Source organism: Primulina huaijiensis, chromosome 5 (assembly GCF_012295235.1).
Source record: "Primulina huaijiensis isolate GDHJ02 chromosome 5, ASM1229523v2, whole genome shotgun sequence".
Lineage (NCBI taxonomy): Eukaryota > Viridiplantae > Streptophyta > Magnoliopsida > Lamiales > Gesneriaceae > Primulina > Primulina huaijiensis.
This window is the reverse complement of record NC_133310.1, coordinates 23,450,325-23,475,237: the sequence shown is the minus strand read 5'-3', so window position 1 is coordinate 23,475,237 and position 24,913 is coordinate 23,450,325. Positions and strand designations below refer to the sequence as shown.

The window sequence follows — 24,913 nt, the reverse complement described above, 5'->3', positions numbered from 1 at the left end:
TCTTTTCTTTTCCATATATCTAACTAACGACGCTTTAATTGGTTAAATTTCATTAGAAAGGTACTGAATATATTGTGTGAAATAATCTTTTTACAATAAAAATGGAAGAAGAGAGGAGAGAACATTATCCAAAATGGCTTAAAATTTGATCCAAATACAGTACCGTAACAAGATCAATTCATGTACGGTGACATTTTTTTCCAAAATAAAAAAGAAATCTCCACCTTCTAAACTATCTATCATTAGGTGAATGAGATGAAAAGGAAACACAAAAACACAACAGAGGGGTGGAAAGGATGTCTTGTTGCCTATCACTTTTCCTCCCACATAAGAATCTTGTATCTACAACATACAGAAAGTCATCATCTATGGTGTTAATATACAAGGTTACTCGACACTACTTGATCTTTGAATTATCTCTTCAAAACTCGCAAGAAGATCCCAATCTTTGCTTAGAAAAGCATATAGACCTCCCCACGAATGCCTCGGGCAAAAGTCCTTCAAAACTCTCCAAGAACAACCGCCATTCATCATCGTTTATTTCGTCGAAAGAAATGCCTTGACCATCATGGCTATAATTTGGTACAGCAAAACTCAGGCTCCGCATCAACCACCAGATTTGAGATTATCGTCCTGATGTTTGTCTCCATTCGAAGAATGATTACTCAAGTAGGTGTTCTTCTCAAGATCTTTGTTCTTATTCGATGAAACGATGAAGGAACATCTAATGCACTCATCGATGAAAATTTTGGAATTAGTGGTGGCTTACCTTTTTTGGGGGATTTATGTAGGACTTGGAGAATGTCTGAATCTTTGTTGAGGTCATCTTTCTTTTCATCATCATCGTCAAATAGGAACATCTCATTAACTTCTACATTTTGATTATCACTGGTATTATCATCACAATTTCTGTCACCCAGGTTGACTATTGCGTTGAAACATAGAATCTCCAACCCTCCATTAAATTCTCCAGTCATCATTTCACCTATATCAGCAAGACATAGGCCAAATGTGGTTGCTTGCTTGCTTGCTTCAAAAAGATCGTACAGAGCACAAGAACTCGAATGGAAGACACTCGTATTAATGGAAGCTCAGTTCTTAGCATTTCTGTATCTTTGAAACGGATTGAGACCAGATATGTACTCAACTTCGGACACAGAAAATGGTATTGAAGATTGAAACTAGTGCAGGCACTCAAAATATGGATCTTCAAGTGACTCAGGCAAGCAAAACCCATGGTCGATGGGAACTAACTCGGCTTCGCCCCCAGCATAATTCTCTCTCTCTTGCTTCACCAGAATATTCCCCTCGTGTCTGTCAAGACTCATCAGCCTCACATCTAATATACCAATATGGTGCACAGAAGCGACTGAGAAGCTTGAAGGGCCCCCAATCTCCAGCATCAGAATCATGATTTACAAAACATTGAAGCAATGCAATTTTAAAGGGCGGGGACAAATCTGATTCCACGTTATTCATGTTGAATCTGACGTGAGAAAATTTAACCAATGCTGTCGGCGGGACACTGGAAAAACCATCATGATCAAGAAGATAAGCTGCAGCTTCACGGAAACCTGCTTCACCGATCCTAATGGAGCGTTTCATGCCAGGTTGACCTAACATCCGTCCACCAAAGCATTTTGGATTATTGAACGCTAGAGGTTCCTCGTCCACAGGCTTTGCAACAGCTATAGCATCACCATCTCGAGAGTGCATAAAGTAGGCACCGCCAAGCCCATTAGACGCTGACTCTGGATTGACACCAGAAGCTATGGCTATTACAACTTCAACAACCAGAGCTCTTACTTTTGGTGCAGTGTGGCCGCCAATTATTTCAATTCTGGCATTGGGACCAAAGTTGTCTTCTACTGTGGAAGAATTAGATAGGCATGGGGAAGAAAAACTTTTGTAGATGTTGGTAAACTGGAAAGTGTATTTCAAATATTGTGCGAGTTTGGATTGACTAAATTCGAGCATTTTGTACTCGAGCTGAGTGAAGGATTGGAGTTTGTATCTTGGGGGCCGGGCGAATGGCTTAAATCCATGACCTTGATCAACGGCAACGGCCATTTTTGGAAATATCATGCAGGCGATGATGGCTATTGTACATGCTAAGGGTGGCTTCTTAAAGGATTTCTGGAGGATTTGTCTTCCCTGGGAGATTAGACATCACATGCCTGGAAAAAAAAAAGAGTGCAAAATTTAAGATTTCAAGACGAGCTCAATAAAATTTACACTAATGTTTAATATAATTTTCTATTAAATTGTTAGAAATCATTTTGCTAGCGGTTCCCAGTCGCCAATCCCAAGCCTGGACGGATTCTTGGATTGAACATCATCAATTGCTATTCGTGGCATGTTTCTTACTATTTAAATGACCTTAGCGACAGAGCCAAATTTTCGGACACATATACAAGTCAAAGCTCAGGTACCATCAGTTCCCAAAGATTCTGGTTTGCAGGAAGTTAACGATGTTTTACATGAAATTCAAATAAAAAAGACAGCAAAAACGGACAACTCGAACCATGGTGCTGATCTCCGGACACCTGCAAAACATCAATCAATATGTTTGAAATCCATGATGTAAACTGGACTCTGCACACAGGAATCAGGCAGACAATGTTTGAGCAAACGAAAGACGATGTTTGGGATATAGTAATCAATTTCACACATACCATCCTATTATTTCCTCGCTCCTCCGCTTAAAAGTCGCCAAATAGACTGCACAGGAATACCAAATTGTCATTCATAAAATAATCTCCTCGTTTTGCATAATAGAAAAGTAAGAAAAATGAACAAAAACATCGGAATCACGACAAATTTAAAATTTGATGTCCATATTTTCAAATCAATATTCTTTGAAAAATTAAATATGAATCATCCAAGCAATCATGATTACAGACAAACAGCATCAAAATGAACAAAATAAACAACTACTATAGCAGAAATAAAGCAAAAAGAAATCTCAAAAACGAACCCTGAACACTGGTGAGGCATTCAGGGAGAGGAGACGGCAACGGCAGAGTGATTTATTCCGTCTCCGAAAAACTCTAAAGAAAATATGAAATGCCTTCTTTCGTCGAAAAAAATAAGCAGTGGGTTGGTTCTTCCCATTTTAAATTATCTCCCCCTCCTACATGCCGATGTTTTTGCGAAGAAGCCAGCGATTCTTGCATTAAGTTCACCACAAAATATAATAATTCACATGAAATTTAAAATGCCCCTGCACAATACAAATAATATGATTTATTCGTATAGTTAAACACGATTATTGACCAAATACATATTCATTTTTTCCCTAAACGAAACATTTATTAAAAAATACCTTAAAAAGTAGATTTCTCTTATATATAATATATATATATATATATTCAAAATTCAAATAGCTTATTCGATTTTTTTTTATTACTAACACACGCGAGAGGATGGATCGAATCCGAGAAACCACCTAATCTGAAAGATGAGACCACTGAATTACAATTCCGATTTCTATAATTTATTCGATTTGTATGTATCATAAAAATAATATTTTTGTACAACACAAACATATAGAATACTTGCACTGCACAGACCCAAATCTGTACTTGAACCTTTAAAGTTGCGTATTTATTATTATTTAAAATTATCTTTCTAGGGTCTTCTTTGTCGGAGCGTAATTGGGATGGCCGGCAACACAGTAATCTCCGACGATGAAGGTACACTCTCATGACAGGAAATTACCCTCAATTTTTGCTGAAATACTTTATTTTATATATTGTAAAGAATTGATCTTTCTTGGGTTTTCTCGTTCGGAATTTTATGCCTGAAGATGAGATTGGTGTCGAGGAAGAAGAAATTGACGAAGAGACTTACGGAGACCGAACCCATGACGGTGACGGCGATGAGGATGATGAAGACGATGGTGCGTGTCTGAGGATCTTCGAAATATTTCACATGTATTAATATTTTTAATTATTTAGAGTTAATTGTTCATTTTCATAGTTTAATTGTTCTCGGATTTCAAATTTTCCATTTTTTGTTGGGTTTGAACGAAATATATTTTTATAAGCATCTGCATTTTCTTTTTGAAAAAAAAGTAGTTTTATCAAGTAAGTTTTTCTTTTTAAATTGTTTAATTGAGTTAGGATTTCAAAAAGTTTCAGTACTTGTTGTTGTTGGAAGAAATAACAAACCCCCTGTTTTACGAGAAGTTTTATTTATCGCCTACCCAGCGAATTTAGTTATTTCCTTTTGCCTGGGTTACTAAAATTTTCAAGTTTTGGTTGGGGTTGGAAGAAGTCCCCACTCTGGTTGGAATTTGAATTATTTGTGTTTCAGGTGTGGTATTTTTTCTAAGGTGCTACTTCGGTTAAACCGTGGTAATCGGTGATTCTGCATACTCTTAAAAAATTGGTTATTTGTGGTGTATTGCTATGATTTTATCTATGTATAGTTTTGCATGATTTGTGGGCTTATGCTTTTTCATTGTCTCATAATTGTAGTTTAGTCATGATGTTATTATACATACTAGAATCTCACTACACCATGCTGTTATCTTATTGATATAATTTGTTTATCATTTCTCAAGAACCAGAATTCTGCATATGAGAAAAAGGAATAATCATATTAAAAGGATGAGTTTTATTGTTCTAGAATATGTACATCACAAAATTTATCTCCTGAGATGTCCGGTAGACATCTTTCTCCCTTTCTATTATACTTTATTAGAGCACGGTTCTCTTTTTTTCTCACTGTAAAAAATCTGTTCATGATGCTTTCCACAATGAAATCTGTTGGTGTTTTGATACAGAAGAAGGGCAGGATGAATATGAGAAAGATGGTTTCATAGTGGATGATGTTGATGAAGAAGAGGGGGAGGAAGAAGAAAACAGGGCTGATAGTGATGAGGAGAGGCAAAAGAAGAAGAAAAGGAAGAAAAGGTTATTTATTTATTTCATCAATAGCCTGGATACTTTTCTTTACAATATTCACTCTGCTATTCTGTAGTCCAGGGATGAAAACATGTTTTTTTTGCCTTGATAAAAATTTCTCTGGTTGACTATAGGGACTCTGAGAGGAATTATGTGCTTGATGAAGATGATTATGAACTTCTTCAGGAGAGCAACATCTCCGTTCCTCGCCCAAAACTTGTAAGTTTGATTTCTTACCTGGTTTGATGCCTAATGCTTTCACAGATCGCGAGCAAAGTAATTTTGCATTTTTCTTTTTCATATATATTTATATTTTGTCTAGAATCAGTCATTTATGGTGGAACTTGTTTTTACATTGATTAGGAGAGTAAGAAGTTCAAACGATTGAAAAAGGCACGGAGAGATGTGGAAGAAGGCTCGTCTGGGTTTTCTGATGAAGAGGAATTCGATGGAAATGGAATAGGAGGGCGCACAGCTGAGGAGAAGCTCAAACGTAGCTTGTTTGGTGATGATGATGGTAAATCTCCCCCGAACCATTATCTCTCTTCTGCAGGAAAATTGGAACCTTCTTATTGCTAATTATTTCTTAAATATTCTAGGACAACCCCTTGAGGATATTGCCGAGGAGGACGAACAGGCAGAAGAAGAGGAGGATGTAGACATTGGTGAAGAAGATGAAATGGCTGATTTTATTGTTGATGAAGAAGAAGTTGATGAACATGGAGCTCCTGTGAGGTACATTTAATGTGCCTAATTTTTGTGGAATCTGGCTGTACACTCTATTCATTGGGGGTTTATATCGTCTTATCTTAATGCAGGAGGAAGAAGCCCAAAAAGAGTAGGCAACGACCTGGAGTATTATCGTATGCACTCCAGGAAGCACATGAAATATTTGGAGATGTTGAAGACCTTTTGAGGATACGCAAGTTGGAAGTGAGGGACAGATATGGTGAAACTGATAAAAGAAGCCTTGAAGATCAATTCGATCCCAGTGTACTTTCTGAGAAGTATATGACTGAAAAGGATGATCGAATTAGGGAAATAGACATTCCTGAAAGAATGCAGGTTTGTTTAGTGCCTATAAGAATATCCGTCCTTTCTTTCCCATGACAAGGCTTCCGTTTTTGGTAAAACTTCTATTATTCTTTGTAGATATCTGAAGAAGGTACTGGTCAACCTGCAATGGATGATCTCAACATTGAGTTGGAGAGAGAGTGGATATTCAATCAGCTTGTCGGTGGTGTAGTGCCACCTTTAATGAACAAGAGAGGTTCTGCAGCTGAAGATTTAAATGAAGTCAAGAGCCATATTGCAAGATTTTTGGAATTAATGCACGTTCAGAAGTTAGATGTATGTAATTTTTTTTTTCTAAATTGGTGTTTTCCTTCAAAAAGAGACGGGCTTTCTTTATTTTCTGTGTGTTTGTTTATATCAGAATAATGTATCAACTGTCTGTAGTTTTGATCGAGTTATGATTGTTCACATTCACTTTATTTTCTTATTCAAGTATTTCATTTTATTCTTCCTCAGCTTGAAGCATAAGATGATTTGTGCTTCAGCATGAGAGGAATTTTAGCAGTAAATATGAAATTCTGAGAGTTTATTTAATCGTTCATCAATGTCATTAGATACCATTCATTGCTATGTACCGGAAAGAGGAGATTTTCAGCCTATTACAAGAACCAGATGAGCCTGAAGCTGACATTCAAAATGACCCTAACTGGAGACCAACACTAAAATGGCACAAGGTTAGCATTTAATCTGTCTCGTTTGTGACTACGTCGAATTATTTTTTTTATTACTCGAAATATATGTTACTGTCATATAAATTGTCGAATGGTACTTGACACTGTTTTATCAACTGAAGATTTTTCAACGTGATCAATTTGTCCAGTTATTGAGAAAAAAACTAGCATGGTGAGAAAGCTCCCCTAAAATATTACCATTTAGAAATAATAAATAATTTTATTATTCCAAGAGAGAGAGTTTCATGTGAGAATATAATATGCATTTGACCTTTACAAACGAAATTACATTCAGTCTTATGTGGAGTGGGTACTTGGGAAGGTTCAGCAAGATATTCAAACAGTGGTGTGCTACAGGTGCTTTGGACAATCCATGACTTGGATAAGAAGTGGCTTCTTCTTCAGAAAAGAAAGAGTGCACTACAGTTATACTACAACAAGCGGTTCGAAGAAGAGTCACGAAGAGTATACGATGAGACGCGGCTCTTTTTAAACCAACAACTCTTTGAATCAGTTTCCAAGTCACTCAAAGCTGCTGATTCAGAAAGAGAGCTGGATGACGTTGACTCAAAATTTAATTTGCACTTTCCCCCTGGCGAAGTCGTCCTAGATGAGGGGCAGTTTAAAAGACCAAAGAGGAAGTCTCAGTACAGCATTTGCAGTAAAGCTGGCTTATGGGAGGTTGCAAACAAGTTTGGTTACAGTTCTGAGCAGTTTGGATTGCAGATTTCTCTGGAGAAAATGGTAGGTTCATTTTTTTTCTGGTTTCCCTTGTTTTTAACTGCAATATTAAGTGGAATATTTTTTAAATCTGTGAAGAGAATGGATGAATTGGAAGATGCAAAGGAAACACCTGAAGAAATGGCCTCTAATTTTACGTGTGCTATGTTTGAAACGTCTCAAGCTGTTCTCAAAGGTGCAAGGCACATGGTATGCATGTTTTCTTGATTATGAATCGTAAATGCACTATCAGTGATTTTCAAGGTCTTATTAAAGTTTGCTATCTCGCACTACTCTCCAGGCAGCTGTTGAGATTAGCTGTGAACCATGTGTCCGGAGGCACGTCCGTAGCATCTTTATGGAAAATGCTGTAGTGTCAACCAGTCCTACATCTGATGGTAACATGGCAATTGATTCTTTTCACCAATTTGCTGGAGTCAAGTGGTTACGAGACAAACCATTTACTAGATTTGAGGATGCAACTTGGCTTTTAGTTCAGAAAGCTGAAGAGGAGAAGCTCCTTCAAGTAACCATCAAGCTACCAGAAGTAGTTCTCGATAAGCTGATAAGCGATTCAAACGATTATTATCTGAGTGATGGAGTGAGCAGATCCGCTCAATTATGGAATGAACAGAGAAAATTGATTCTTCATGATGCGTTCTACAATTTTCTTCTACCTTCAATGGAAAAGGAAGGTAGATCTCTTCTGACTGCTAGAGCAAAAACCTGGTTGCTATGGGAATTTGGAAAGCTGTTGTGGGACAAAGTGTCTGTGGCACCATTTCAGCGAAAAGAAAATGATGTCAATACGGATGAAGAAGCAGCACCCAGGGTTATGGCTTGCTGCTGGGGCCCTGGTAAGCCAGCTACTACTTTTGTCATGCTGGATGCAGCTGGAGAGATTTTAGATGTGTTGAATGCTCCATCACTCAGCCTTAACAATCAGAATGCTAATGCTCAGCAACGTAAGAGAAATGATCAGCAGCGGGTGCAGAAATTTATGATGGACCACCAACCACATGTCGTCTCTCTTGGGGCAGCTAATTTGTCTTGTACTCGGCTGAAGGAAGATATTTACGAGGTAACATGGTCGAACTATTTCTTATGTTTGTCTTTGTTTTTATGTATTCGAAATCATTATCTACCTTTTTGAATTCACCCTTTGGATGCTGAGCTTATTCTTTATGGTTGTGCTTCTTCTATTATCAGATTATATTCAAAATGGTGGAGGATAATCCGAGAGATGTTGGTCACAATATGGATAATTTGAATATTTTCTATGGTGACGAATCTCTTCCACGTCTATATGAAAATTCTCGCGTATCTGTGGATCAGCTTCCCTCCCAGGAAGGTAATAAACTTTTTTTGTTGTTGATATTTTCATATGTCAAGGTCGAAAAAAATTCTGTTATCCTTTAAAGGTTATGGGCATGTTGTGGCTCTTACCGATGGTTCTGACATTAACATAGAGGAAAACTATAAGATGCATGGAGATGTAGAAATAGATATGATTTTTTTTTCCGTTCTTCAGGTATTATTAGACGTGCCGTGGCTCTGGGACGCTATCTTCAGAATCCATTAGCCATGGTTGCCACATTATGTGGGCCAGGTAGGGAGATATTATCTTGGAAACTACATCCTTTCGAGAATTTTCTCACTCCTGATGAGAAGTATGGGATGGTTGAACAAGTTATGGTGGATGTAACTAACCAAGTTGGTCTTGATGTTAACTTGGCTTCCAGTCACGAATGGTTGTTTGCTCCTCTGCAGTTTATTTCTGGGCTTGGACCCAGAAAAGCAGCTTCTCTCCAAAGGTCTTTAGTAAGAGCTGGAGCCATTTTCACTAGGAAAGACCTGTTGACACATCATGGTCTTGGTAAAAAGGTTTTCATTAATGCAGTTGGATTCCTTCGAGTCCGTCGTAGCGGATTGACGTCCAGTAGTACTCAATTTATTGATTTGTTAGATGATACAAGAATTCATCCAGAGTTTTACGGCCTTGCTCAAGAGCTGGCCAAAGATATTTACCGGGAGGATGTCAATGATGATGGCAATGATGATGATGATGATATGCTGGAAATGGCCATTGAACATGTCAGGGAAAAGCCTCAGTTATTGAGGGCTGTCGATGTTAATGAATATGCCGATCAGAAAAATCGTTTGAACCGAAAAGAAACCCTGAATGATATAAGATTGGAGTTAATTGAAGGATTCCAAGATCGTCGCAGAACATATGTAGAACCTAGTCAGGATGATGAATTTTACATGATCTCAGGAGAAACTGAAGAAACTTTATCGGAAGGAAGAATTGTACAAGCAACAGTGCGAAGGATTCAACCTCAAAGAGCTATTTGTGTCCTTGAATCTGGATTGACTGGCATGCTCAGCAAGGAAGATATTGCTGATGATTGGCGGGATATTAATGAATTATCTGATAAACTTCATGAAGGTGATATTATAACATGCAAAATCAAATCAATTCAAAAAAATCGTTATCAGGTGTTCTTAACTTGTAGAGAAAGTGAAATGAGGAATAACCGCTTCCAGAGCCATCGGGGTATGGATCCTTACTATCATGAAGAACGCAGCACTTCACACACTGAGCAAGAAAAAGCTCGTAAAGAAAAGGAGCTTGCAAAGAAACATTTTAAGCCAAGGATGATTGTCCACCCTCGATTCCAAAATATTACAGCTGATGAAGCAGTAGAGGTGTGTTATCAATCTCCAAGTAGCGTATCATGATATATTATTTGTGCCTCTGTTGCATTTCATTTGTGCTGATATGTAATGCTTCCATGAGTACAGTCCACTTCATTGATAATGTGATTTATCTCATGATTTTCGATTGTGGATGCTGTTAAGAAAAGAGTGCGAGTGCAATTCAAATTGTGGAAGCATCTATTACATTTCTTAGTTTGTGGATGTTGACATTTGTTTATAGAATGATCAGTGCTCCTGTCATGTATTTCATTGACGTACACCAAAACATGATCGTGCAATTTTTAAACTGGAAGTATGTATCTGTGTGTGTACATCAGATTCTTTTACAACAGTAGAAACGTTCCCTCTTTTTGGCGAATACCTCGTGATTTTGTTTTAAACTTCTATGTGAGACGTGCAATATATTTTCAAGCACAATATATTACATACTTCTGCTTTACAGTAGAGGCATACTTTGATTTTCTGTAGCCATCACGGTTTCTTCCTTTTCCAAACAATTATAAACCCGTGATAATATTTCCTCTATGTTTGTTTTGATAAATTTAGCTTTTTTTGGGTGCGTTCATCCTTTCTTTTTCCAATTATGGACAGTTTCTTTCAAACAAGGATCCTGGTGAAAGCGTCATCCGTCCAAACGTTCGTGGTCCTTCACATTTGACTTTAACATTGAAAATCTATAATGGGGTTTATGCAAACAAGGACATAGTTGAAGGTGGGAAGGAACATAAGGACATCACAAGCTTGCTTCGAATAGGAAAAACATTGAAAATTGGAGAGGACACCTTTGAGGATCTTGATGAGGTAATTAACCTGAGCCTTTTCTTTGAACAATTGACGAATTATTGATTTGGCAAATGTATCCCAAATAATTTCAAATGAAGTCTCAGGGAGGTTGTAAGTTGCAATTTTGGGTTTACCATCCATGATTTTTTTCTTTTTCCTTTTAATGACGCTGAATCTTATAGGGAACTAACAATTTTTCATGGGGATGGAAATGAAGCAACTTTTTGTTTATGCTGTGTTACAATTTTAGCTGATTTTTGAAGACGTGGATCTGCTTACTGGAGAAGATCCTTCTTGCTTGTTGTGTGCCTGTTCTCTTATAAGCCAATTGATCTTTAACAAAAAAGACTCAGTGTTCCTCGGACTCAATTAGTGATGAAATTTACTTTTCTCCACACTATTCAACATTGAATATTCAACTTTTGTCTGTAACTTTGCACTTTGTGTTATTCTAGTTTAATGGGGTTCTTTTTTTTAGTTCTGCATTCTTTGCTTAGACCTCGTACCCATTCATACTGGCACTACATTGGATTTTACGTGAGCAGCTACCGATGACAATTGTACAATATTGCATGTTGTTTATCACGGTATGTGTTTTTCATTCAGGTAATGGATCGATATGTGGATCCATTGGTAGCTCATTTGAAGGCAATGCTTAATTACAGAAAGTTTAGGAGGGGCACTAAATATGAAGTTGATGAGCTCCTTAGAATCGAGAAATCTGAGAATCCAATGAGAATCGTCTATTGCTTTGGCATATCCTATGAACATCCTGGCACATTCATCTTAACTTACATCCGAGGTTCAAATCCACATCACGAATACATAGGTCTCTATCCGAAGGGATTTAAATTCCGGAAGCGAATGTTTGAGGACATAGACCGTCTTGTGGCATATTTCCAGAGACACATTGATGATCCTCTTGATTCTGCACCATCAATTCGATCTGTTGCCGCTATGGTTCCAATGAGAAGTCCTGCAACTGGTGGCTCATCTGGTTTTGGTGGAGGTTGGGGTGGTTCAGCACAGGATGACAGGTGGAGAGGTGACCAATCTATGGACCGAGATAGGACTTCTAGAACAGGTAAGCCTGAATGTTAAGCTTCAGTCTCGTTGCATTTATTTATGTTGTATTTCAATTTGGAGACGAGATGTTCTACTTTAAGATAACTAATGCACTTGGGTAGGAGAACTCTTTCATCTAAAGTGTTTCTATGTTTTTTTTTTTTTTTTGAAAACGAAAAGAAGTGATATTTCAATGGAGAATCCTTTTTTCTATATTACAAAAAGCGTCTTGCAAGAAGCCAAAAGCCAGAAGAATTGGTTTCGTGGTTTTAAACTATATATTAAAAGTTATAATCACTTGCGATTTTATCTATCATATACTTAGAGAAACCAAGAGTAATGAAATTTTTTGTAAATTACTTGAGTGCGGACGATTTTCTTATGTTGTGACTACAAATGTGTTTTTCCAGCAGGGAGAGGTGAGTATAGAAATGGTGGTGGCCCGGAGGGTCATCCCAGCGGGGCTTCTAGATCATACGGTAGCCGTGGACGTTTGCGTGAGCGAGGCTCATATGGTGGTAGTAGGGGAGACAGGTAGGAGTCACAAAGGTGTTGATGGTAGAGAGATTGGCAGTGCTGGAATACTTAGCCTCGCCCTCGTAAGCTATCTCATATGGTGGTAGTAGGGGAGGCAGGTAGGAGTCACAAAGGTGGTGATGGGTGTAATACTTAGCCTTGCCCTCGTAAGTTATGGTGTCATACTCTTCGGTTCTCTCGATAGATCAGGTATAATATTTATTCCAACTACCTCGACATTTGTGTATTATTATTATTTTCATAAAGCAATGGAAATAAACCTTTTGGAAGTTGGATTAGACTCGATTATTTTAAGTTGATTATATCGAAGGGATGCATTTCAAGTGTCATATTCGCAAAGACGTATATGCAATACTGCAAGACAAAAAATATGAGATTATAAATTATTACTTCTTGTTTTTAGCTAAATGCTTGATTTCAGGTAAAATTTTAATTAATCGATTCTCTTAAATTTTAGTTTCTCCTGATCGGATGCACCACTTTTTAATGAATTCATTTCTTTAGTTCAACCAAACCAAAATAAATTATTATAATCGATAGTAAATTGTGCAAGGATATGTATGGGTGCGGGAATCGAGAAGATGCATCTTCCTCACCAAATCTTCAGATGGAACACAAATGGATTATGATAAATTTTATAAAAAAATTTCTATTAGATTTTACTATTATTTAATTGATTTTACAATAATTAATAACAATATTATTTTTAAAAATATAGGTTATATACACGCCTATTAAATTGTCATATGGGGGCTTTGTAACGTTTCCTCTCCATGAATTTAAATGAGAGTTAATATTTATTTATGTTCTACATTTGATTAAATATACTATATTATTTTAATTTAATACAAATCAATAGTAATAACAATTATTAATCGCTTTTTTTTCAGTAAATAATCTAAAATTTTATTTACTAAAAAAAGTATATTTGATTTTATGTATGTAAACATATAAATTATACATAAAAAAATGATTCCGTTAGCAGTATGCTTTGTTTAACTCACTTCCAATCAAGCTTTTATTGATCGATTGATCCCCCACGAACTGAATCGATGAGGAGCCATGGCAGGTGGATTCAGCAAACTAAATGAAACAAGAAGCGAGGCTGCAGACAATATGATAAGAAACAAAAATCATTTTAAGCCAAACACCAGTATAATCATAGAACAAACCACATCAACTTACCATAATTTCACTTATCATGACATCTTTTCATAGGTTGAATCCCCCACAAACGTTCTTGTCTTTGTCCAGTCACAAGTTCCAAAACCAGAACAGAACAAAAACAACTTTAGAGCTAAGAGATCACAATTCTATGAAAACTTACCATGTTAAAGCAAAATCCGCTAAACAATAAAAACTGATGCTCGACAAAAGAGAGGCAGAAGGTGACAAATATTCAACAAGAAAAGTGGAGTTATCCACTATAAATCACCTCAGGCACCCTTAGAACTTGACTGACCTCATACATTCTCCATAATCGAATTCTTAAAGCAACTGCACATTGGTAATTCTTGAAGCTATATTTGTTCCTGCATTGTGATGAATCTTTTGATGCATAATTCACTTGTTTGCTCATATATGAAGGTGCATTATCTTTCATCCTGAACAGGAAAAAATGTCAACTTTTCAAAAAGTGCTGATTATCCAAGATGCATCGAGGAATCTCACCGTTTCACTGAGACATGTTCTGCGGAATTTCTCTCTTTGTTCCGGTGATATTATCAAGCTTCTTGGAATCATTCAAGCTTTTAGGAAAGACAAAAAAAATGTACTCTGAACTTGGTATGTCATTCCGAGTAAGTATTCGTAACTGATTATTGGATTATGATATTCATGTGACGCTGCATAATAGCAAGCTGAGAGTTGCTGTTGGATATGCCAAGAAGCAACACGCGATTCTTCTTGGGTACTTGAACCATCTTATCATGCCTCATTAAAACAAGAAATCGGACTTGCTAAAAGGAAATTTCATATGGATACTCTTGGGGTGCAACAATTGTCTCTACAATATAATGGTTGAAACATAGTTATTAAGCTGCCACACAATTTAGGAGACTTTACACCTTTACCATCTTATAGCTTTAGATAGATCAACAAACGTTTGGTTCTTAAGATGCAAATCTGATCTCGTATACTTGCCAGGTTTTGTCAAGTTAATAAAGCTAAACCTGATCTTAGACTCTGGTTAAAGATATTTTGATAAATGTACTTCCTATTTCAATCGTAACTAATTTCATTCAAAGCTCCAGCTTAACAGATACTTGGTTCTTCCAATCTTTTACTTGCAGGCAACTCAAAAAAGAAGCATAATACTTCACAGACAACCTGGCATGTGGAATATCTAGGATAAGACAAGATAAGAACATCGAGATCATAAAAGCTCCTCAGCAGGTAACTGAATTTGGCATGTCATCTTCAGGCACAGGGCAAGAGACAAACTCTAACCAGGAAAACTGTAAGAGATTAATTCCCTCGAAGTTTCATTAATAAATACAGTGAGTACATTGTGTTAGCTATTAACTTTCAATATCTGAATCAGCAGGGAACCTACCGAGTGACACATTCCCTGATTCTGCTTGTTCGTTGTGCATGAATATGACTTGGATTGGACAAAAGAGCCAATTCCCTTGTATGGAACTTCACTCGGCAACAAAAGAATTTTCTCAAAACAATTTGTTATCCGATCATGGATGGAAGTTATACAAAGGAGTATTAAATGATCAGGGTAATGTTTTGATCTGGGAGCAACCTTCAGTTTCAACCAAAGAAGAGGAGTTTGAGAGAGAAGTTAAGAGCCTTGGAAAAGTCAGACATGAAAAAGTGGCAATGATTATAGGATACTGTTCTGAAGGACAACAAAGGAGGCTGGTCTATGAATGTGTGTAATGGTTCTTCACTTCTTTGAACTGGCATTTATCAAGTAACTAGACTGTATACTTATTCAGCTACACGTCTAATCGAATAAACTCAGAGTTTCTTCTTAGTTCTTACTCAATCTATATTCTATTTCTTCAGACAAAAGCAGAGACTTAACATGGGAAAGAAGAATGAGCATAGCTTGTGGAGCAGCTAAAGGTTTAGAACGTTTGCACAGAGAAAGTATATATGGAAGCATGAGGCCTAGCAACATCCTCCTTACCCACGACTATAAGCCATTGGTAAGATTAATCGGTTCACTGTAACTGCATAATGCACAGACGAAAGGCAAAATATTGGTGTATCTCATTCTATCTACCATGTAAAACGTATCAGCTTTCTTGCTATGAATAAATACAAGGACTTGAGACAATCTTCTGAATCTTTGGTACTGAAGACTTTCGAACATTTGGCACCACAATACGGGAAATCTGGAATAGATTTAAGCAAAGCAGATGTATTTTCCTTTGGGGTTGTTCTTTTGGAGCTGATCACGGGCGAAAAAGCTTAGAAGACACAGATGGAGAAAGCTTCTTGAGATGGGTAGTAACTTTGAAATTTGATTCTCATAACCTTTACATGGCTCTCACAATAAAATCTGAGGGGCTGCTGTATATGAATGATCTAAATCTATTTTCTTGCAGGGAAGACCACTTCTAAGACAAAAGAAGTACAAGGAATTGATAGATCCGATGTTACAAGATTCAGTTGACGTTTTTCAACTCTACTGGATGGTTCACGTGATAGATAAATGTCTTATCTGGGATCCCAACAATCGGTACTCAATAAAGAAGGTAGGCCTCCTCTCCTCCATCTTTAATGATCCAAATTTATCAATCCCCAGGTTTGATCACAAAATTCCTTGAAGAAGCTTAAGGCTTCAGGCTTTCTCTTAGTAGCTGGCGCCTGGTGAAATCTCTAGTCGCCATAGTACTCAAGCATCTCAATGGTGTAGGCCATACACAAAAAATTTGATTCTCAGTGATAAAAACATTCATAACACATAATTTATTGCATACACTACCGATGCATTTCTCTGTTGTAACTTATCCAGGCATTTGTTCCACAAAAACCAAATATTTGGACATCTCGCCACAAAGTTAGAATCCTACGGTCAAAGGAATAGTTTCTATAGTAAAAGTTTAAATTTTTTGTATGACCTTTAACTAATCATATCGAGTTCAAATATCTGGATGAAGGTTGCAGACTATTTGGCTGGTGTTGGTAACGGTGATGGTGTTGAAGATTTCTCGCCAACTGAATCTGAACTAATGACATGGATCAGACGGTAGAGAATGACACTGTTTGAATATCATGATCACCAGAATTCAACGATTCTTGGGATATTCTGAAGTCGAATATGCAATTTTGAGGCTAAGACTGTAAAATTTTTCGGTAATCTGTTGGTCCAAAAAAGTATTGAGGTGGCATCAGCTATCGCTAGATATGGAAAGCAAATTTACAGTTGTTTGAATCTGGGTGTTCGTGTATGAACAATATATATCATTCTTCACAGATATATATCTCTTTGCAATATGGAAGTCCACAACCACTATTTTTATAAGTAGTGGAGATGAGCCATATCGGACCTTTAATGAAAAAAAAAGATGAAAAAAATTCGAACCAAATGTAAAAGTTGCCACAATTCTTGTTGATAAATTGTCCGATGACCAACCCCAAAATAAGGCAATCTACATTGAATTTAAGCGTAATTTTGTGGGTTAGCTTTGGTTTTGGTTGGGCATGAGAATCTTGTCCCCCTCCCTATTTCACCCCGGTCCTTTCTCCGCCGCTATCCAGACTCGCTTCAAGAAGCATGCCAGCACAGCCCAGACCCGACTAGAGACTCGAACCCTCGATCCGAAGCTCGATTCCCTTGCCTTCCACCACAACCGCCTCGAACTCGTCCTTAGGCTTCACACTCTCTTCTTAGCCAAGAAACGTTTCCCCTTTGTCTCTGTACAGATACTCTCTCAATATTCCAATCACGCCGGCATCGATACCCTTTCAGCTGGTGGTCTTTTGCGGAAATATCCGCATGTTTTTCAGGTATTTACTCACCCTGTCCGTCAAAATGCTTGCTTTAAATTTACGCACAAATTTGTGGAATTGCTCAGGAACGAGGATGAGGTCGTTTGTGGAATGAATGATGTCAACGTAATTAAGATAAAGAAGATACTGAGCATGTCCGTGAATGGGAGAGTTCATATACACGCGATAAGATTGATGAGAAGGGAGTTGGGATTGCCTGAAAATTTTAAGGATTCGATCATTGAACTTCATAGTGAGATTTTCAGAATGGTGGGTTTGGAGATAGTGGAATTGGTTGATACCAATGAGAGTGAAGGAAGGTTAGATTTTGTTGCAGAGATTGAGAAATGGAGACAGAAAGAGTATATAGAGAAATGGTTTAGTGGGTTCGAGATCAAATATTCTTTTCCAATTCATTTCCCAACTGGATTTAGGATCGCTCCTGGGTTCAGGGAGAAACTGAAAAATTGGCAGCGCCTTTGGTATGTTAAACCTTATGAAAGGATGGAAAATGTCCGGATCCGTTCATGTGGGGGGTTAGAAAGGTATGAGAAGCGAGCCGTGGGGATTATTCACGAGCTTTTATGCTTGACAGTGGAGAAAATGGTGGCGGTTGAACGATTGGTGCATTTCAGGAAGGATTTAGGAATTGAGGTTAACTTGCGTGAGCTTCTTTTGAAGCATCCTGGCATATTCTATATCTCTACCCGAGGGAATACACAAATAGTCTTTTTGAGGGAAGGTTATAGTAGAGGCCGTTTGATCGAACCAAACCCAATATATGTTGCACGGAGGAAAATGTTGGAGCTTATAATGTTGGGCTCCCGTAATACCAGCGAACTGAGGGTGCAGGTAGAGGCTGAGGAAGAGAGAAAAGATGCAAGGAACAATAAAAATAATAGTGAGACACAAAATGGTGATTTTGTTATTCCAATTTTGAAGTCGTTCAGACAGCAGAACGATAAAGACATTATTGTTCATCCAAGTTGTCTCTGCTTGAAGGATTTGAGCGAATGAAGCCTTTAAGAGACAGCTGTTCAGGGATGGTTTGGATTCATCATGGGATGCTTCTTTTTCAACCATTGTGCCTCATGAACTTGGGTGCCAGAGGTGTTGACTCGCTGGAACTTCATATAATTTTTTAAGTGCTTGGTAATGTTATAGTTTGAACATTTTTTGCTGTAATTGAATTATAAATTTCGGAACATGAGATAGTTTATATATAGTTTTCAGGTTTTGGAACTCCATCGTTCTTTGGCCAAAATCATATGTTGGGTGTAGAATTCAGGTCTCTTATCTTGTGAATAGCAGAAGTGCATTGATTGATAAGACATCTTCTGATGCTGATGGAATAGTCTCCAATGCTTCCGCTCTCCATTCCTCCCTCATGCAGCAACGAGGAGAGTATTGCTGTTGAAAATCTCCCTTTCGGATCCATTTCAGCTTCAGTTTGAACAAAAAATGAGAATGAAAATGGCTAAGAAGATTAGGCTAAGGAGAAAGGGCCTCGTGTTAAAGCGCCATCTAAGGAAGAAAGGGCCTCGTGTGAAAGCGCCATCTAAGGAAGAAAGGGCGATAGCCACATTCGAAGTTAAAGATAAGAATGTGTAAGCTTTTACCTCTGGATATATTGCAGGCCCACCTCTAATCTGTTTCCTTGCATCCCGTTGCAGTTCATAATTGATTTTTCTTTCATGCAGTTGAAGCTGGAAGTATGTCTAAAGATATAATTTCTATCATATTACCCTGAATGTGTTTTGTCTGTTTAATTTCATCAGTATATTCTTGGAAATTGATAAGATTTCGATACAAATAATGTGAGAAGTTGTACTTATTCTCATTATCTGCTTTTCATAGAAGAATAATGATGGAATTTTATATAAGAATATAACCCCTTCCTCAGTTGACACCTTACCGCTGATGATGCATGCATAGTAAGCAGTGTGTTTTGTGTCGTATGTGTTACCGCATTGTTAATCAGCCTGGAAAGAAATCGAGTAAGTTTTGAGCTTTGGAGGTTAGGTCCATCTGTGTTTGGTCTTGTACAGAAAGTGAACTAATCTGAATGCAAATGACTCCTAAAGTCATGAGATAAGGTACCCCAACACTTTAATTTCAAATGCTGGAAAACCCTGAATTCTTAATTTATCAATGTATTCCCAGTGCTAATATTTGTTCACAGAATTCTCAAATCCTAAAACATGGGTGATGTCTGAATTTGTAGCCAAGTCGAAGGCTGTGAAATAATACGGATAAAAAAGAATATTCATGTTGTTTCCTATGTTCTCCAATGGCTTACTAACCGGCGACACCTACAAAGAAACAGAGGACCTGTTAGTTTTTAGTTACGCTCTATCAATAGGTAAGAGTAAGGCAACCGCATGGGGGAATAGTACTTCATATAGATCTAACCATCCTATTCTCCTTGTCTGACAAAAATTTAAAGTACATGTGGAAGGATATTTGCCCGAAACAAGGGTTTTTAAACCCTTGTATAATGCTAAATGAGCTAAAAACTACGATGAAAAATCTAAAAGCCTTTTGTTTCCATGTTGATGTTAACAATTCTCCAGCCACAAAATCAGAAAATGTTTAGCACTAACATACATGTTTCATTTCTTCATTTCGGCCGTGAAATAGAAATATGTTTAGAACTACTTGCATCAAACATACTTTACCCAATATCACTTTCTTGATGGAGCAAAATGCAAACTTTACACTATATCGAGGCAGTTCATTTTACCTTCTTAGGCTCCTGGAAAGAATTCTCATCCATTAGATTACTGGATTTTAATTTAGTTTTTTGTTTCCCCGATAATTTTATTGAGTTCGGCTCCAGTGCATCGAGAGAAATTTAAAATGTAACGTTGTTGCTTCCATAATTAACAACCTGGATTGGACATATCATGTATCACGTTCAGACGTTCAGTTAACATGAGAAAGAACATACGTGACTCAGTTGTACTTCAACAAAAGTGACTTCTTGAGCGAGCTGATAGATTGGGTTGTGTGATAAATTTTGATCCATCCTCTTATTCTTGGCAATGGCATGCCTAGGGAAACTTCAGCTCGATTATTCAGTCAATAGTCCTAAGGGGTTACTCAAGGAAAACCCGGAATACCAATGCTATCCAATTTTCAAGTACTTAGAGAACTGGTTCCAGGATGAGAATCGACATGGTGACTTCTTCTCAGCATTGATGAAGTCGCAGCCACAATTTCTTAATGACTGGAAGGCAAAGTTGTGGTCACGTTTCTTCTGCCTTTCAGTATAATAACACCTCTGATATTACTGTGATTTTTACTTTGTCATTCTGGTAATTTTTTACTCGTTTCTTGATGATTGTGATCGAAGGTGTACGTGACAATGTACCTAAACGACTGCCAAATAACAAATTTTTACAAGGATCTGGATACAAAAGAATTTGATATGCATGTCATCATTGAGGCAATTGTTTGCTCTGATTATCTTATTCTTGGCTAAAACTCGGTCTTTAGCCATTTCTTTGTCTTCCCTTTTCCTGTGACATAACAAGTGAATAAATTCTAAGTATGATCTCTGCACGCGTCATACTGTGATTAGTTTTCAACTGAACTCTAATTCTTTATGGAGACAAACCGCACGACTTCCGGGAAAAGGTATTGGACATTGAGAATCCAGAGTTAAAGAAGAAGTTCGATGATGGTGGAGATCAACCAGCAACTTCTTGCAATTGAGAGTGATGAAATCGCATCAGTGAAGAACTTGAAGAGAAAACCCCTGGTTGCGGCTATGATTTCCGAGTTATTAGCTGCGTATCTGATGAAACCTGTTGAATCTGGTTCAGTGGACTTTGGAGAGTTTGAGCCACAACTTGTTAAATGATTTCTCGGTAGATTTTTTTTTTTTTTTTTTTTTTTTTTTTTTTTTTTTTTTTTTNTACTCTCACATCTGTATTAACAAGTGAATGAAATTGAGGAGACATTGCAATTTGCACGGATATGGCCGCTTCTTTGGCAGTTTCTGAAAGGCTAAAACGCTCAAATTTTGTAATTTTTTACTGGCTAAGATTCAAATGTGTTGCTGTCTTTAATAGAAGTTTAGGATGGTGGTTTTGTTCGTGTAATACTTACATTGCCTCTATTTAACAAGGCTCAAGTTCCTTTAATTGAGAAAACAAAACGCAAAATGCACCGAAATTGAAAGGACTCAAGACAGCAGTTAGGAAATGGAGAATTAACGTTGGTGGATTGTTTAATTTAGATCAAGATAGTTTATTATGATGGTCAATAAACTTAAAACTGAGCTGGAGATAGTTGAAATTCCCATACACCAAAAACAGATTTCAAGTTATCATGTCTAAATCTCTCAATGCTTAATGGTTTCATTAATATGTATGGTATTCCCATTATACACAATTTCAAATGTTCATTCCTAGATGAGAGACAGACAGAAAGCACAATGAAACCAAGCCAAATATTAATGGGACCTTCTAGAGTTCAGTAGGCATTTTACATGCCAATGAATACAAATATATATCATTCTAACCGTAAAACAGAAACTGGATTATTTTTTCAGTCTGATTTTTGCCGTATCATCTCATCCTTTTTGGGTTGAAATAGTAATCCAAATATCCAAACTGCAGCCAAAGTCGCTTCAACTGGCGCAAGCCAATAAACTATCAAATGCTCCTTGCTGATATGTTCTCCATTTGCAAAAGCCCACCCCATTACCTAAGAAGTACAAAAACATATTATATATCGAAAGATTCGGAACAACAAACAAATGCACCTTACTGCATGAGAGATATAAGAACAAAGACAGATTACTCCCATCAAAATGTAATAATATCCCTCTGCAAATTCAAAGTAAGAGTAATTATACTCAATATCCAGTAGATGGTTACAGATCCAAAAGAATTGGAGGATGTAAGATCAATCAATGCACATGGTAATAGGGGGCAATAATTGCTTCCTAACACAAGAATTATAAAGTATAGTTCAATCAAGAGGAAAAGAAATATTTACAGAGGCTGGATTCATGCATCCCCCAGTTAGATCAGAGCCGAGTATATGAAGACTGATCTTAGACACACTTGAGATCCATGTTTTCATGAAACTTCCAGTAATCTTTCGGGAGAGTGCAAGGGATATGAACACAATTGCAAACGTCAAAAGACCTTCAGTTAATGCACCTTTTGCAATGTCAACATTCAAGCGTGGGCCTCGTCCAATTCCAGGAAAAGTGTCCAGGATGAGTCGTACCCCACAAATTGACCCCACGACCTTCACGAGTGAAATACAAGAAAGGATATGAGCGGCAAGCTTTATAAAGGAGTAAACAAGATATTAAATTAAAAAAATGGGCAGTTGATAATGGAGAAGTCAGCCATAAAAAAAATTATTTCTCTCTCTAAAAAAATGACTTTTAAAAGCAATCATACAACAATCCAACATCCCTATTTCACAACTGCTCAGGAAGCTTTTTAGAATGAACCTCGTTTACGGTAATGTCTGGTGAAGTATTGGTGTTCTTCCAATTTCATGAAAGATCACACGTGTAAAACTCAAATCTTTGAATCAAGGAACCATATATTTTCTTATAAACTCTTTAAAGGCAATAGAAGTAGAGAAAGCATAATCCTACGAGAAAGAACTTCAATTATGTGTGAATATAAACCGATTAGTAAGCTCTTTATGATATCTTCAGTGAGAAAATGCATTATTATTGTTTATTACTCTTGCCATGTTCAGCTTGTGTTAGGGATTGGCCCTCCACTTTGAGAACCAGATTTTAGGATTTTAACACAGCTCTCGGGTTTTAATCCTGTGACTGGCAGAAATACAAAGTAGGAGTGCTATTAGTCCATGTGCCCAAGAGTCGAATCCAAACCCAAAAAAAAAACTTGTCTTTTTCACGAGAGTCTATTCAAAGTTATTATGATATTATTATCCACACCGTAATTGTGCTCACGAAGCTGATATAGGATCATACTATTGCATCCTTTGAATTCACACAATTGATTTAGGTATATGCATATGTTTAATCATTTCTCGCAAGCTTGTCATTTACGTCCCCATTCCCTCAGAGCCCCAAAAACTGAGACAAGAAAAGTCGGCAATAAGGCAAGCAAAACCAGGCAGTTATCAGGCAAACATAACCAGGATCTTGAGCAAAATTATCCTTGTTGAAACAAAATGCTAAAACTTATGCCTCATACCAAACTAATGTAGAAGAAACTCATGCTCGCGACCAAGCTTATATATCCCGAACATTAAAAATTACTCGTTCTACATCGCCTAATGGATACACAAGCACGACTCGGGACAAAAAAGGGCCCGATAACATGTCAATTATCAAACGAGAAACAAACTATTACACAAAAAAAAAAAAAAAAAGAACAAGCAGAAAAAAGCGCCACCTGAGCAGGAATCCTGGCACCAAGAGTGAAGAGAAAATTGCTAAAATCTCCAGAAATGGCGGAGGACAAAAGGTTGAGAGGGTTGTATGTCCCGCCGTCAGTGGCTTTGCCCAAAAAAGCAAAGAAGAACATGTTAAGTAAAGAAACAACGCATCTAATGATTTCACCCTTGGCATCGAGAGATCCGTATCCCAAGATTCTGTGCACAAAAATCTTGATGAGCACGCTCGACCATACCCACATAAAAGACATCGCGAAATCCGCGGCCAGCAGCCGCCTTGCTCCGGCGCCGCCCGGCATTTCTGGCGCACCACCTTCCTCCTCGGTCAGACGGGCTCAGACTTTAACGAAAATGGGCTGAAGTTGAATCGATACGAAGTTGCTTGGAAAGTTTTGCTGCAGCTTGTAGGAATCTTGGCTTTGGTTAGTCTACGTTCACCGAGGCTACATGATTTGTCGGGTTCTCCATAAAATTGTAGCGGTATTGACCTTTAATTTTATGAGTTTAGGGGAAACGTGTGTCAAACATCCAAATAATTGTGGAGCTAATATTAGTATCAAAATATGACAAGGATATAGTAAATTTTTTGGTATTGCCCAAAGAAATTAGTGTGTTTAAAATAAATATATATAAATATTAACAAAAAAAAATCTGATATGATATACATCCAACGTCATAACATCTAATAAATGAATATCACGTATAAATATACATGATAAATTTGCATTACATCAAAATGGATTAAAAATATGTATCTACCTAAATCAATTGTGTGAATCCAACGGATGCAAAAGTATTGTCCAAACGTAAATCAATCAATCAATGTAATTTCTTGAAAAGAATATTTAATGGAGTACTTAATGGTGTGGTCGTTGATCATAAATCTTTATCCAAACAATTTCACAAAATAATAGGATTGAATTTTTTAATTTTTTTTGCTTTAATAATAAAAACAATCGTGGATGGATATTGATTTTTTAAGATGTTTCGTGATTTGCATTTCACCACGCAACAAATGTACTATTGTATATTCATGCCTCAATAATGTTCATACAATATTATTTTATGTATTTTAAGTTT

At 37.1% G+C, this 24,913-nt stretch overlaps 3 protein-coding genes, 1 long non-coding RNA gene and 1 pseudogene across 12 annotated transcripts; 2 read left to right on the top strand and 3 right to left on the bottom strand.

Annotated features, from left to right (window-relative positions):
* Positions 1 to 58: 58 nt before the first annotated feature.
* On the bottom strand, positions 59 to 3,162 carry LOC140977370 (phosphatidylinositol 4-kinase gamma 8-like; annotated as a pseudogene).
* Positions 3,163 to 3,546: 384 nt separating this feature from the next.
* On the top strand, positions 3,547 to 12,759 carry LOC140977369 (transcription elongation factor SPT6 homolog). 2 transcript variants are annotated; one of them, XM_073442107.1, is made up of 17 exons: positions 3,547 to 3,695; positions 3,809 to 3,901; positions 4,790 to 4,919; positions 5,045 to 5,129; positions 5,274 to 5,427; positions 5,510 to 5,645; positions 5,729 to 5,975; positions 6,063 to 6,260; positions 6,539 to 6,658; positions 7,013 to 7,399; positions 7,475 to 7,585; positions 7,677 to 8,456; positions 8,585 to 8,726; positions 8,907 to 10,084; positions 10,688 to 10,897; positions 11,486 to 11,963; positions 12,358 to 12,759. In XM_073442107.1, exons 1-17 carry the CDS (start codon positions 3,662 to 3,664, stop codon positions 12,480 to 12,482), a joined length of 4,608 nt encoding a protein of 1,535 aa, XP_073298208.1. In that variant the 5' UTR covers positions 3,547 to 3,661; the 3' UTR covers positions 12,483 to 12,759. The 2 variants fall into 2 exon arrangements, with proteins under 2 accessions (XP_073298208.1, XP_073298207.1); XM_073442106.1 differs by having other exon boundaries at positions 12,355 to 12,759.
* Positions 12,760 to 13,454: 695 nt separating this feature from the next.
* LOC140977368 (uncharacterized) lies at positions 13,455 to 15,167 on the bottom strand. Of its 2 annotated transcripts, none has more exons than XR_012175405.1 (3): positions 15,036 to 15,167; positions 13,667 to 14,937; positions 13,455 to 13,586 (listed from the first exon to the last, which is right to left on the bottom strand). It is a non-coding gene; the product is annotated as an uncharacterized lncRNA (long non-coding RNA). The 2 variants fall into 2 exon arrangements; XR_012175406.1 differs by having other exon boundaries at positions 13,667 to 14,924.
* Positions 15,168 to 15,279: 112 nt separating this feature from the next.
* Positions 15,280 to 19,087, top strand: LOC140977365 (protein ROOT PRIMORDIUM DEFECTIVE 1-like). 7 transcript variants are annotated; one of them, XM_073442096.1, is made up of 2 exons: positions 15,280 to 15,404; positions 15,500 to 19,087. In XM_073442096.1, the coding sequence occupies exon 2, from the start codon at positions 17,144 to 17,146 to the stop codon at positions 18,446 to 18,448; it is 1,305 nt and encodes a 434-aa protein (XP_073298197.1). In that variant the 5' UTR covers positions 15,280 to 15,404; positions 15,500 to 17,143; the 3' UTR covers positions 18,449 to 19,087. The 7 variants fall into 7 exon arrangements, 2 of the variants coding, with proteins under 2 accessions (XP_073298197.1, XP_073298200.1); XM_073442099.1 differs by lacking the exon at positions 15,280 to 15,404 and having other exon boundaries at positions 15,838 to 15,943; positions 16,045 to 19,087; XR_012175403.1 differs by lacking the exon at positions 15,280 to 15,404 and having other exon boundaries at positions 16,982 to 18,543; positions 18,665 to 19,087.
* A 2,626-nt stretch (positions 19,088 to 21,713) lies between these two features.
* LOC140977364 (probable aquaporin SIP2-1) lies at positions 21,714 to 24,335 on the bottom strand. Its single transcript, XM_073442095.1, has 3 exons — positions 23,833 to 24,335; positions 22,439 to 22,696; positions 21,714 to 22,144 (listed from the first exon to the last, which is right to left on the bottom strand). The coding sequence occupies exons 1-3, from the start codon at positions 24,130 to 24,132 to the stop codon at positions 21,986 to 21,988; spliced, it is 717 nt and encodes a 238-aa protein (XP_073298196.1). The 5' UTR covers positions 24,133 to 24,335; the 3' UTR covers positions 21,714 to 21,985.
* Between the last annotated feature and the right edge of the window lie 578 nt (positions 24,336 to 24,913).

Bases quoted from the DNA above. Each gene is read 5' to 3' on its own strand.
- LOC140977369 (XM_073442106.1), top strand. From the start codon at position 3,662: ATGGCCGGCAACACAGTAATCTCCGACGATGAAG. The intron at 3,902-4,789 runs GTGCGTGTCTGA...GTTTTGATACAG, and splicing joins TGAGGATGATGAAGACGATG to AAGAAGGGCAGGATGAATAT. The intron at 10,085-10,687 runs GTGTGTTATCAA...AATTATGGACAG, and splicing joins CAGCTGATGAAGCAGTAGAG to TTTCTTTCAAACAAGGATCC.
- LOC140977365 (XM_073442096.1), top strand. From the start codon at position 17,144: ATGAGAATCTTGTCCCCCTCCCTATTTCACCCCGGTCCTTTCTCCGCC.
- LOC140977364 (XM_073442095.1), bottom strand. From the start codon at position 24,132: ATGCCGGGCGGCGCCGGAGCAAGGCGGCTGCTGGCCGCGGATTTCGCG. The intron at 22,697-23,832 runs GTGGCGCTTTTT...TCACTCGTGAAG, and splicing joins GTGCCAGGATTCCTGCTCAG to GTCGTGGGGTCAATTTGTGG. The intron at 22,145-22,438 runs GTAAATATTTCT...TGTACTTCTTAG, and splicing joins GATGCATGAATCCAGCCTCT to GTAATGGGGTGGGCTTTTGC.